General features: G+C 38.6%; 3 protein-coding genes across 3 annotated transcripts; 1 reads left to right on the forward strand and 2 right to left on the reverse strand.

Moving 5' to 3' along the window:
- Nucleotides 1–1,814: 1,814 nt before the first annotated feature.
- On the reverse strand, nt 1,815–3,213 carry LOC103985938 (transcription factor bHLH57-like). Its single transcript, XM_018826225.2, has 3 exons — nt 2,617–3,213; nt 2,123–2,521; nt 1,815–2,038 (listed from the first exon to the last, which is right to left on the reverse strand). Exons 1-3 carry the CDS (start codon nt 3,142–3,144, stop codon nt 1,955–1,957), a joined length of 1,011 nt encoding a protein of 336 aa, XP_018681770.2. The 5' UTR covers nt 3,145–3,213; the 3' UTR covers nt 1,815–1,954.
- Nucleotides 3,214–6,792: 3,579 nt separating this feature from the next.
- On the reverse strand, nt 6,793–9,418 carry LOC135611811 (nascent polypeptide-associated complex subunit alpha-like protein 1). Its single transcript, XM_065107448.1, has 4 exons — nt 9,260–9,418; nt 9,083–9,176; nt 7,758–7,894; nt 6,793–7,321 (listed from the first exon to the last, which is right to left on the reverse strand). Exons 1-4 carry the CDS (start codon nt 9,365–9,367, stop codon nt 6,980–6,982), a joined length of 681 nt encoding a protein of 226 aa, XP_064963520.1. The 5' UTR covers nt 9,368–9,418; the 3' UTR covers nt 6,793–6,979.
- Nucleotides 9,419–11,912: 2,494 nt separating this feature from the next.
- LOC103985683 (peroxidase 5) lies at nt 11,913–13,528 on the forward strand. Its single transcript, XM_009403466.3, has 4 exons — nt 11,913–12,262; nt 12,354–12,548; nt 12,716–12,878; nt 12,997–13,528. The coding sequence occupies exons 1-4, from the start codon at nt 12,044–12,046 to the stop codon at nt 13,395–13,397; spliced, it is 978 nt and encodes a 325-aa protein (XP_009401741.2). The 5' UTR covers nt 11,913–12,043; the 3' UTR covers nt 13,398–13,528.
- Nucleotides 13,529–13,779: the final 251 nt, after the last annotated feature.

A 13,779-nucleotide genomic window follows, 5' to 3' on the forward strand; every position in this document is an offset into this window, starting at 1 on the left:
AATAAATCAAGGAGAGAAACTACTAGAGATGACTAAGGAATAAATCAAGGAGAGAAACTATTAGAGAAAAATCAAGAAAAGATAAATTCCTTGAGAGAGAAACCAAAGGGAGAGATCTGGAGTCAGTGTCATGAAGAATTAATCTTGACATCGATAAAGAGCATATTTTATGTTGACAACTATCAAAGGAGATACGAAGGTAAAAACATAATTAACACATTAGATAGCATATAGGAGAAAGTAAATTGACAAAAGAGATCACCACTACATTGATGAGTTGATAGAGAAAAATCAACAGATTGAAAGTTTGATTGCTTTTAAAAGAAAATATTAAAGATATGGATGATGGTTTTAGAAGTTATTTTGGATCTCTTTTTTACTGACTTTTGATGAAAAAAATTATTGGAGATTGAATATAATGATATAATTTTTTTAAAAGATATTATCCTGAAGGAACATAAAGAAGATTTGGTTTTTAACGGATAAGATAAAAAAAAACTCTAAAGCTAATATCTCAAACAATAATAAATAATGTGTTTTTAATACAAATTTGGAGCAAAGATTGAAAGAAGCCTAGTAAATCTTAGAAAGTATTTATAAAATAGGTATATATCCTCCTATACTATTAGAAGATAAATTAGAAGAAGAACATGATATAAACCAAAAAGAAAGTTTTATCAAATAAAGAAGAAACCTCATTATGTATGATAGATTCCCATAAAAAATATGGAGATTGAAAAGATCAAGATAGTACAAAAGCAAGATTGATTAGATTACGAAAAGAATAGATGATTTTGTTGGAGTAGATAATTTTATATTCATAAGAAGCATAAAAGTATATTTATTTTACTAAAAAATAAATATTTATAAATTTAATCATTAAATATCCAAAATAAGATGTTGTTTATATTGACATTTGTATTCAAGATTCAAGAGTTGTAAAAATTGATCAATTTTCTTAATCAACATATTGATTTTATATTTAAAGATCAATTCATAAATCTAATTTGATGGTTCGAGACAAATCAGAATTATATAATTGATTAAGATAGATATGATAGATTGAGCACATGATATCATGGATTATATGGCTCAAAATTTATAGATTCCAAAAAAACATTACATGTAACAACAACATCAAATGAGATTGCATCAATTTTCAATGTTTTTCATAATTTCTTTTATAAAATGTAATTTAAGAAAGGAGGTTGGAATATTAACTTAAACTTTATGATTATATAAAATTTTATTTTAAGAGTTTTACTTAAATAGAAGTCTTTATCATACTTGAAATCAAAATCTGAATTAATCCTTTATAAATAAAGTGCAAACGGAATGTCGTAAATACAATAGTAGATGAGATGATATAATTAAAAGAGGCACAGAGATTCGGATATGATAGATGGTAAGTTCTACTACGATATTCTCCTTTGTAGTTCTTCTCTTCTCTCTATCATTTGTGGACACCCAACATCTTTATGTTTTGTTGATACACCCAGCACATCCAAAACGTTGTATGATCGTTGATAAGTATCGCATCCGCCGACTCAAAAGTGGAAGAGACGCACAAGAGATGCACAAAACTTCGCAGAACATAGTTGAATGATAACGCACGTTATTAGATAAGATAGCATGGTAAGCTCGGCCAGCTGCTTCTGTAATCATGATTCTAAGAAAAACACGATTTCCGACACCCAAGAAAAAGTTCAGCATCCGTTCCGGAATGGAACTCGGAAAATTGAAGACGAAGAGAGAAGAAAGCTAGCAAAAAGCAGTCCAAAGAGTACAAGTTCCCATCACTTCATGTATAAGGATGAAAGAAAGCTGCTGCTGCTGCTGCTGCTGCGCTCTTCCGCACAGTTGAGCAATAGTGGCCGGGGTCCACCCTCGAGCCGTCCCTCCCCACTCTTTCCCTGTTTCTCTCATGCGTCCCGACAATTCCAGTGTCATGTCATTAACTGGTATTGATGTAGCTAAAGATCTGGTGCACCGCCGTCGCAACCTCATCCGCTGTCCCCAGTTTGCACTCTTCCTCCATCTGCACCACCACCGTCGCATAAGCCAATCGTGGGATGACTGATTATGATTGATTAATGAAACAGGGAGCGGCCGACGAACGAACCTTGAGGTTGATGGAGTAAAGAATGGAAGGGGGTTCGAGGGTGGTGATGTTGAGGTGCAGGATGGAGAGCCGGAGCTCCTCTATGGCAGCCATGGCTCGCACCAGCTGCCCCCGGCGCCGCTGCGCGGCCACCTTAAGGTTCACGTGCCCTTGCACTAACGTCGCTTCCACGTCCACCGCTGTCGCATCCTCCTCCTGAGACTGCGAGTAACCCATGTACTGTGACGAGGTGAAGAAACCGTCGTGCAGAGCAGGCGCACTGCACTTGTCGTTGTCGTCGGACCTCGATGAAACGGACACCGATGCTTGGAGCCGCTTCTGTGCCCGGAGCGAGATGAGGTGCTGCTCGAGCTCCTTTACGAACTCGATGGCTCCACCGACGATGGATGCCTGGTCGCCCTGCACTCAGCAAAAGCAGCTACATGGAGTCGAAGTCTTCCGATGGGAGAAACGTACGGGAGGATTGTGTTAGGAGTGAGAACTACAGTGCGTACGCGTTGGACGAAGGAATGGGGCATCAGGGAACGGAGGGTAGCAAGGTGATAGTTCATGACCCGCCGGCGGTTGCGCTCGACTGCTATGTGAGTCATCCTTTGACTTTCCTCCTTTTCCGCGCTCTTCGACGCCGACGCCAGCCGCCGGCGCGTCCTCTTCTTCCTTTCGCCGGAGCAGGTTGCCGCGGCGGATCTCACGATGAGACCCGTCGTGGCCGCCATCGTTGGGAGCTCGTGCACCACGGTTCTCGTCTCCGATTCAGATAAGTGAGTGATGCAACTCTCCAGTTGCTCCGCCGCGGGGGATGAGTCCATCTCGGTCGTCCGCTGTTGCTTCAAGCTTTGGGTCCGCATCTGGTGGAGCTGGAAGTTGGTTTCCTGTGGGTAGGAGGTGGACAAGCTCCGTTGCTGATACTGTTGTAAATGAAGCTGGGCTTCCTTTCCCACCATTTCTTCCTCTGCTTGCATGGCTCCTTGGAGGAGTTGGAGGAAAGGCATTTGACGCGAGAACAGGCTCCCACAGCTCATTTCAAGATGATCGGGAAATCTTGCGCGAGCTACCCCTGCTTCCTTGCCCTTCGAGCTCAACTCATCCCCAACCAGCTGCTTCAGAAACAAAGAAATAAAAAGATACGGAGAGAAAAAAAAACACTTGTAGCGCATTGAATGGAATGTCTCAAAGTGGGAGTCATTATCCATCTCTCTTCCATCCACAAGTCAGTCTTCTTCGAGCAGATTGAGTGAGATAGAAAGAGACAGGAAAATATTGAACGAAAGAAGAGGTCGAAATACTTGGGGGTCGTACAAAGGAGTCATTAACGAGTCCTCAGAGCTACTCCATAGAAAGAGCAGCAGATGCAGCAGCCACGGATGAGGATTTGGCCGCACCCGTTCCTCCTACCGGCAGCTGCAGCAGTTCCTTTGACTGAGCCTCTCCTTAATTCCTCAAATGGCGCTTTCCTCCACCCACTTCTCGCCTTCACAGTCAAAACTTAGATCGGGCTTATCTTCCGCCTGCGACACTAAATGCATGCACAGAAAGTATAATACTCATTACGAACTCTGCTCATTCCTTCCTTGCGTGTGTTCAGGATACTAAATAAATGCTGGTTGAAGGAAGAAGCAGCGAGGCCAGGGAGCAACATGGAGGCTGAAATGTGGACAAAGAGCTACGGTGCACAATCTAAGATAGCTGCTAAGCTGCACAACTAAACGAACCTGAGGTGGTGAAAGAAGAGAGGGATTTGATTTGGTGTGAGAAGGGAAGGGGTGATTTATAACTCGTCCTATACTAACTAGATAGAGAGGAGCTATGGGACACAGAGCAGTGTTTAGGGGGGCTACAGATGTGGTGATTTAGAGGACGTGCATTGTTGCTTTGGTGGCAGATTTGTCCAGCAGCGGCGACACAACCCGGCCACAGACGTGGGTTCCTCTCTCTCTCTCTCTCTCTCTCTTTGTGGGGTCAGTCTTTTGCCTTCTCTCTTTCCCATACCTTGACCTTAATTCTAGATTCAAGTATAGCCAAAAAAGGGTACGGCATTGGTGAACTAACCACAGAGTTAGATGGCAGCTTTAGGAAGAGGAAACTGTTGTTGGTGAACTTTGTTGCAGCAAGAATCAAAGCTCCAAATCACACCAACCGCAGCCTGAGATACCTCTATGTAACGTAAGCCCGTCAAAAAAGCCTTTCCACTGTGCTTGGTCGTCTCTTTAGTTCACACAGATAACAATTGGAGTATTTGCGGTCAAGATTATATCATTCTATTTAATTGATTAAGTTATATTAAAGCTTTAATTAAATTTTAATTAAGATTATTGATCAATAGAAATAAATTTATTTATATTATAAAATCTTAGGAGATGATTTTAATCGTTATAACTCTCCTAATTATCTTTTTCTACTACTCCTGTTCTCATATATATATATATATATATATATATATATATATATATATATATATATATAGGTCTGAGATCTATATGACTTTTCTTCTACTCTATTAATAATAGAAAGGGAAGGAAAGTCTAGTCCTTATATTATGATATCGTGTTCAAAAGGTTTTAGATATATTTATGTATTAGATCTATTTAATTTATATTATAATATTATTTTTGTTCTGATCATATGATCGCTCCATCATGCCATCCAATTATGTTGCATCTTTGAACTTGGATTGTACCACATCGTTGACGTGCTATTGGCTGCGAAGAGAGCGCCATAAAAGGAGCCCATGGGGAGTTGGCCGTGCGTAGTGGTTTTGGACGTCGCCGGGCTACCGTTAACAAGACGCTGGAGGTCACGAAGTTATCGCAGATGTGATTTTGACTTTGGTCATAATCAATTTTGACCAAATCTGCTCCAAATTGAGATTTTGATCCAGATCTCAATTTTGACCTCAATTAAGATTTTGACCACCGTATAGTGAGTAGATATTAGAGTTAGTATGTAATTGATCGAGTCCAGTAATTTTATTTAACAAATGTCAAAATAAAAATTTCAACCAAAACCATTGTTTTTAAAATGATCTGAAAAAGAAAAAAATATTTCTTAGCATAGGCAATTAAAAATCTATTATATATTTAAGGTTATATTAGACTATATATTAGTTTTATAATTGAAGTAATATTAGAGTTACCTAAAAATAAAATATTAAAATGTGTAAAAAAAATAATAAAATATTTACAAAGGATAAATGGCTATATGCTCATATACATGAGACAAGATAAGCTTGAAATAATGATTTTTTATATGTTATTTTTGTAAATTATCTCAAGAGTACAAAATCTACTTTTATATTTATATTTATATTAATTGAAAGGATAATTAAAAATTTAAAATAATATATTATTATATTATTGAATAATAGAAATTATTTTTTTGCATGCTTTGAGTCCACTAATCAAGCTTTATGATAGTGAAATTTTATCATAGGACTTGGTGTGATCATATTTAATTGTCAAGTCATTTAAAATATTTTATTAGTATTTTTTTTTTAAAGATGATGAGTATTCTAGTTGTTCTAAGCATATTAACATAAAGTACTAGATGTTTAAAGAATAGTTTAGAAAAAATAATTTTTTACTTATATAATTAAAGTATTTTACTTTTAGTTTATATTTATGTATATATATTATGATTGAATTTGATACTAGGATTATCTTGATAAAATAAATTATAAAAGTCATTTTGAACTTTATTAGATAAAACTGATAATGTTATAGTATATAGAAAAGAGTATGACGTTGATAACATAGAATTGCTATAACTCATATTGATTGTTAGACTTAATATAGTATTATTATGTTTATATATATATGTAAAATATTTTTAAAATTAGCCTATTTTAATTAAATTTTAATTTAATTATTTTGATTTTTTAACCCTTTGTTTGATATATTATCAGTTAATAGGTTAAGTGGGAGAATATGGAATTATATAACTTTATTTAATTGATTATAATATATTAAAATTTTAATTAGATTCTAATTAAGGTACTACTCAATAGAAAAGAAGTTCATGAAACATTAAGAAACAATTTTGATGGAACTCTCATAATTATTTTTTTCTAAGCCCTTTGTTATCGCTTGGTCTCTTTAATCCATCAATAATCTTAGTCCTAAGAAAACAAAGTATAGTTTTTTATTGTATAGATTCACAATATGTGCAATATCATGATGAGAATATACAGTGCAAATCACAAGAAGATACTACACTATATCCAAAGTACTCTATTGATTTCAATTTATGATATAAATATTTTGTATGACCAATTATGATATAATTTTCAATTATGATATGCATCACCTTTTTCTGATATTCCATCATCTTTTGGCTAATAATGACCAACTCACTCCGTTTTGACCTACCACAAGAACCAAAACTGGAAATGTACTACAAAAAAAGAAGCGTTCAATGAAAAATGTCAAATGCCAAACGGTTAAATTAATATTTTATTTTTTACTCTTAATTACGAGCATCAGTGCAAATAATAACTTTAGTTGGCAATCATCCAAATCCGACAGATGCTTTGTGAAAAGAAAAAGAGCTTTAATTTCTTTACATAGTTCAAAACCAAAAAGGATTGCTCGAAATTCACAGGCATATTGTCAGTAAAATGTTCCGTAGCATAACAAAAGAAATAGATCAATTTGAGCATGACAAAGAAATGAACATCTCTCAGAAAAACAAAGCATTGGTCACTCAAATAAGATCATGAGTTTGAGACGAGACCATATTACTTCCATAAGATACGAAGTGGCAGATGCAAATTTGAAAATTCCATATTCCAAACAACTCAATAAACTCCCAACTGCAGTATCCAAAATAATGCTCGCGATCTATCTAAATTGATGATTCTTACTAGGCAGTGAGCTCCATAATAGCACTGACAATATCTCCATTGTTTGTCTTTAGAGCTTTGACAGCCTTTGCTCTGGACACACCAGCCTGTGTCATGACAAGATCAATGTCCCGAGGTTCCAGTCCACTCTCATCAACTTCCTCTTCTTCCCCCCCAGTCGTTGCACTAGAAGATACGTCCACCTTAGCCATCTTGTTGCTGAGGTCCGGAATCCTGAATTGTTGAGCAGCTTGGGTTTGCAGATGGGAGCTCAGGTCCTCTATTTTTGCCTCTCCAAAGATGACATATGTATCAGAATTGGGGCTCTTGAAGACATCAGGTTTTGAGATGACAAACAATATCTAGTTGACAAAAAAAAGGAATAAATGTAGTGGCAATGAAAATTTACAATGAAAAACAACTGTTACGGTAAAACTTGTAATATTAGTTTCCATAAGTGCTAACTAAACCTAGAAGATAACCGACTCCATATCATAGAAATATAGTTTGTAGAAGCTTCTCATCAAATTGTCAACTTCACACAATTCTTTTACATGCCAAGCAAGCTGGAGCATTTAGCAAGCTACAGGTAAGGTTTGTGATGGCTGGAGATTCATCATTTTTACTTGTGATCAATGTGATTTAGTCCAAGAAGAACTTCAATGATTATTATCACCATGAGTTTTGAATATTGAATTACTGTACCTTCACCTAGACCAGAAGATAATTATAGTAATTATGTTGGTAGAATGTGTTTTGATGTTAGATCCATCTTTCTGGAATTTTTAGCATACTTACATTTTTGTTTCTCTTTATAGTAACTCTGCTGACTCCTGTGACAGGTTTCATCCCTAGCTTCAACATCGCCTTGCGGCTCTTTTTCTCACTCCTGCTCTGCTTAGTGGTGGTGTCATTTCCACTTGCTCCATGGTCACCTATTGAGTAAAGAAAACAAAAGAAAATCCAACAGGCTCATTAAATAGGTCAAACCATACAACCCTTGTAACAATTTTTAAACACAGATTATGCCTTCTCATAATGAACTCTAGTAGCAGCAATTTGTGAATTAAAAATAAAGAGTAGACAAATTGGCTATGTCACCTAAGTGACACAAATTAAACCTTTGACAAACTTAAGCTGCATTATCATACAAAGCAGCAGCATGATTTGCCAAGTTAAAAATTATAGTGGACTCTATATCAAGAAAATAGGTTAAGCCACATTAATCTAGTTTATATCAGAGATTGTGGTTCTCCTATGAAACTTCCTTCCCATCCTCACCGATGGAACATGGAATGCTGCTTTACATTTGGTTGATTACTCTGCAAATACTCTGGCTAAAGAAGATCAAGAATGTCAAGGATACTGTCAGGGCATGGGCCAAAAACAATGTGGCAGAATGCAGGAAGAACTAAAGAGGTTGCTAGTAAAAGTGAATGCTTTAGTCAAACTTGGCATGTCTAATTGTTAGGACATGCGATACAGATTATGGCTAAGATTTTAATGAAAAAGGCTACTTACACTGGTGTAACTACTAGCCTTGTTAATTTTGTCTTTGGCATGAAACGTGTTGAAGTCCATTAGCATCACCACGGTTTGTATATAAACAGTTACGACCATACCCAGGACTGAAACAGAGAGCAGCAAATATTAACAGAGGAATCCACAATCCAATTTCTCGGACCCCTCCCTCTTCTTTTTGAATCGAAAGCAGAGGTATTAAAGAAATCATCATTTCTCACTCCATGTCCTAACTGGTAGAGGTATCGACTTTTCCCTTTCTTCTTGGATGGCTCTTCTCCACTTTTATCTCCCTTATGAGAGAGTATCCAACCAGAGATAAATATCTTTAATTTTTTTTATAGAGATGTGAGCAAAAGCTCAACATATCTATGTTTCCTAATCAAGGTGCGATTCCAACTTCCCCTTCCTCTCTTGCATCTCTAACAAGTTCATCTGAACAACCACTAGAATTCGAACCACTCGAGCAATTACAAAACCCTAAAAGAGACCCATTTCTGCAACAGCCAAATCGATGCCGTCCAAATTGAGGTCCAAAATCTCTGGAAAAATGTGACATAAAGGAGAGGATGGAGTACGAGAGAGAGTGTGTGCAAGTTCACCTTCGGTGCCGCCGCCGTCATCATCGTCGTCGTCGTCGTCCTCGTTGTCGCTGTCATCCTCCTTGACGTCCTCGACGATGGGAGCGTCGTCCTCCTGCAAAGACCCTCATTATGCTTCCACAATGTAGAAACGAACAACGGTATTTCGAAGTGAAAGGGCAATGTGAGTCGCCGGACCTTTCGCTCTCCCTGTTGTTGTTCTTGCAGCTGCTGCTCCTCCTCCTCCTGTTTCTCTTGGGCGGAGAGGAGCTGCTCTTCTTCGCCGTGGACTACCGGGCCGGGCATCTTCGCTCCCGCGGCTCTCTCGCCGTCCGCACAATGGCTTTGGATAAAGAGAACGTGGATTTGTATGCGGGGATGTTATCGGGTTTGACTATCTGGACCCGAACCAATAAACCTGCGGATCCAGAAATGACGATCCATATACTATATCTCGGGTTGGGTATCAGATTTATACACGTTACCCGGTATAACATTTGTTAGACACATTTATGGTTAATGGATCCTAATTAAAGATCCATGTTTGGATTAGGTGAGTTGAAGAACATTTATAATTAATGCATATAGAGTCTCATCAACGCTTCGTGACATGGAATTAAATGCCGAGAAAGAAATATCTTTTATCAAATAAATAAATAAATGAATCTATCTAATAAACTTGTAGATAAGAACAAGCTCAAAAACTAATCGACAATAGTTATAGATACCCATGGTGTCGTTGTTCTAAGATGATTTTGCATATCTATCTATTCGTCAAATATTTAAATTCTTCGTATACATCACAATTTTTAGCATTCATTTAATGAATCTTGGTCACTATCGGTTTCACTTTCACTTATTATTTGACTCATTCTTTTCTAATATTTTAAAAGGATGTCAATTGGAGGAGATTCAATATTATTATACTGATGGTGAGTTGATGAATACTAATTACAATGATTAATTCTATTTAAAAGATATATACTAATTAAATTTAGAGGGTTAATTAAATGTGAAATCACAAACTTCAGAGGAACAAAATTACATGCTTTATTTCATTTGGAAATTACTACAAACATGATTTTTTTTCCCTTTTTGGCATCCTCACTTTGTTTTTTGCTGTTAGAAAATTTTCCTCTCCACTTTTTTTTTTTTTTTAATATTATCATTGTTGTTGTTGTAATTGAGATGACTTGGTCTTAATTTATTAACTAAAAATAAGAACTTTGTTTTATTAACTAATGTTACGCATCTCTATTGAGGCATTTGATTAATCAGTGCATTGTTCCACAGTTGATAAACATCATGCATATCATTAAATATAACAAAAATTTATTTCAATCTATTTTAAAAAAAATTAGTGTTAGATAAACATGTTTGGTGTTCTCACGTTTTCTTCATTTAAATATTTTCCTCTCAATTTATTTATATTCTTTACTTAACATCATCATTGTTGGGCTTAATTATTATGATTAGTAAAAGGGGCTCCAACTCATTAAGTATAGGTAGGTGGAGATGGGCACCATTGACCAGAAGAAGGGTCCAAAAGAGATCCCACTTGAATAAGAAAATTGTGCTCATTTAGATTCGACTCTGAACTCTCCTAACAAATGTACTTCGCTTACACCAAGTGTTAAATCAACTGGAATGTGATTTGCAATGTGATCCATCCTCTTTATCTCCGTCCTCTCCTATAGGAATTTAAGAAAGATAAGAAAACAGAAGAGAAAAAGAGAGACGAACGAGTCATCTACTGTAAAAATAAGTTCATGCATCTTGAGAGAAACAACATAACAGCAAAACCCTATTCATGGATGAAGACTAAAAGCCATGAAATATCTGAAAGGACAGATGAACTTTTAATTTCCTGCAAGCCTAATATTATCACTAGTAATTTAACCGCACAAATGATAGACCGAAGTTTCACGACAAGTGTTGTCACAAAATGCACGAGTTGCCAAGTGACATGACGAGCAAGCAGGCACGAGAAAAGACTAAAAGACAGCGATAAGACGTAAACCTAAGAACTGATGCATGCATCCTTCACAAAGTTTCAGGTCTGCACAAACTTCGAAAGGATCTATATTCGCTATTTGAATGAAACATGTGTGGAATAGAACGCACACAAGTTTAGACCAGGATTCCGTGTCGTTGCAGCTTTTCCCTAGTCTTCCAACCGAGGACAATGTATGGGATTGAGAGAATGGATTAATCTGTGAGTGCAACTGGAGACCCGCTACTGGACCAACTAAAAGCATCGGTTGCTTACGGACTTCTCTTTCTTCCAAGCTTTATCTACATCGCGTCGACATGTCCTCCATTGACGTGGGCAACTAGGTCGAGCCCCCTCCTTGTCCATTACCTCTACTGCGTCAACCATCTCCATCCATGTCTGTGTCATGATATCGACGTCAATCCTACTCCTTTCACTCACTTTGGTTCACACTTTATAGCATATATTTGACACTGTCAACCCTAAATATTTGGATAAGTACACGTTACCTTATGTCTTTGACTTGTCCTCCATAGCTTTGTTAGGTAGACGCCAAAGTTTACTACCCTCCCCGACATAGACATGTTTTACGTCATGGAATAGCAGATACTTGATTTCCCTATTTGTTTACCGTCGTTATGTACCACGAAAGAAGCATCACTTACAGAAAAACGTGCACACCGACACAGTTCGCGAAAAGGATTGCACGAGTTTAATCTGGTGGAACGGGTCATCACTTATCGAAGACTGACTGGTTCATGTATAGATTTAATGTCATGATAACTTTGGAAGGCAGCGGTTGTCCGTCGCACATCACTTCCAGCTTTTGTGCTTGGGGAATTGGATGCAAAGAAATAAAGAGAACACGAGGTACGTGTCTTGCGTCCCAAAGCTGTAACGGTGTAATGGACCTTGGTGCACCATCGCACTCATCGCGAGCTCATTATTAAGAGTTGGAGAAGTGATCAGCTGTGGGAAGAGGAAGAGAGATGGGTTGGGGGAGAGGAGAGATGTTGCTTGCCCTAATGGCGGCTCTGTACCTGAGCGCCGCCATCACAGAAGCCGGAGTTCTCAACGTCGGTTTCTATTCCTATAGCTGCCCTCAAGCTGAGGCCATCGTCAAGGAGGCGCTCAACGACGCTCTCGAGGAGGACTCTGGCATCGGCGCTGACCTCCTCAGGATGCATTTCCATGACTGCTTCGTAAGGGTTAGTTCCTTCACTCTCTTCATCGACACTTACTGAGCAGCAGCTGGTTCCCGGAGCGAGTGAGACTGACACTGTGCTTTGACCATATCAGGGGTGTGATGGGTCAGTTCTTATCGACTCCACCAATGGCAACACCGCCGAGAAGGACGCAGAAATCAACCAGACCATCGAAGATGAAGCGTTCCAAGTCATCGACAAGGCCAAGAAGAAATTGGAGGCTGTCTGCAAAGGAGTAGTCTCATGTGCCGACATTCTTGCATTCGTTGCCAGGGACAGTGTTGCACATGTAACGCTCTCTGATTCCTTACTCGTACAAAGATTAGAGCAAAGAAAGAAACGACAACAACGACGCTACAAGTGAACTTGAGTAGTAAACAGAGCAAAAGGGAGCTGAGACAAACTTATTCATAGTTCACGCGCTTTATTTATAACGTAGAATCTTGTGTTACGCAGTATGGAGGAATCTTCTACCAAGTCCCCGCGGGAAGGAGAGATGGAAGGATCTCCAGATCAGTTGACACCGCCGATCTCCCTACTGCGGATCTCAATCTCGCCAGGCTCACCAATTCCTTCGCCAGGAAAGGGTTGAGCCAAAATGAGATGATCATACTATCAGGTAATTTCTTCGAAGCTCAAGCTGGATCCTAAAGGACTAATGGGAATTAGGGTTGCAGCTGAGTGATCAGATGGCCCTCCTTGCTGACTGCATGCATGTGTGCCTTCTTCATATGTAGGAGCACATACCATTGGCGTTGCGCACTGCCCCTCGTTCTCCAACAGGCTGTACAACTTCAGCCGGAGTTCGAGCAGTGACCCGACGCTGGACGCGAGCTACGCCGCCGAGCTGAAGGAGGAGTGCCCTCCGGGGAGCAACAACGAGGTGAACATGGATCCGCCGAGCCCCCTCGTCTTCGACACCAGCTACTACCAAGGCATCTTGAAGCACCGTGGTCTGTTCTCTTCTGACCAAACGCTGGTGTCGACGGCCTCCTCGGCGGCGAAGGTGACTCTGCTGGCGAGCAACTCTGTGGTCTTCAAGAGCGAGTTTGCAGCGGCCATGGTGAAGATGGGCGGTATTGGAGTCCTCACCGGGAGGGCAGGAGAGATACGTGGCAATTGCAGGGTGGTCAACTGACTTAGCAAACGAGATCTCCCGTGTTTCTTCTCTCTTCCCAAAGTAATTGTCTACCATTAAAGGCCACATGCCAGTGTTACTTATGTGAGTGAGACTTGTGGTATTATTCAATAAAAGATGTCGTCAATCTACTAATGAATCAAATATATATATATATATATATATATAGTGAAACAATTCAGTTGTAGTCAACTCCCGCTCTAAAAACACCCCTTCGAGGCGCGTATTGGAAACCTCTGTACTGTACATTCCACTATCTTGGAATAATAATGATAAAACCAATATATGGATATCACTGCCAAATTAAAACGCTAATATTTGTATCAAAATAAAAAGTAATTGTATTCAAAGGAGGGAGATAACTATCTTAATTTTTATATGA

The sequence above is a fragment of the Musa acuminata genome, chromosome BXJ2-5 (assembly GCF_036884655.1).
Source record: "Musa acuminata AAA Group cultivar baxijiao chromosome BXJ2-5, Cavendish_Baxijiao_AAA, whole genome shotgun sequence".
NCBI classification, from domain to species: Eukaryota; Viridiplantae; Streptophyta; class Magnoliopsida; order Zingiberales; family Musaceae; genus Musa; species Musa acuminata.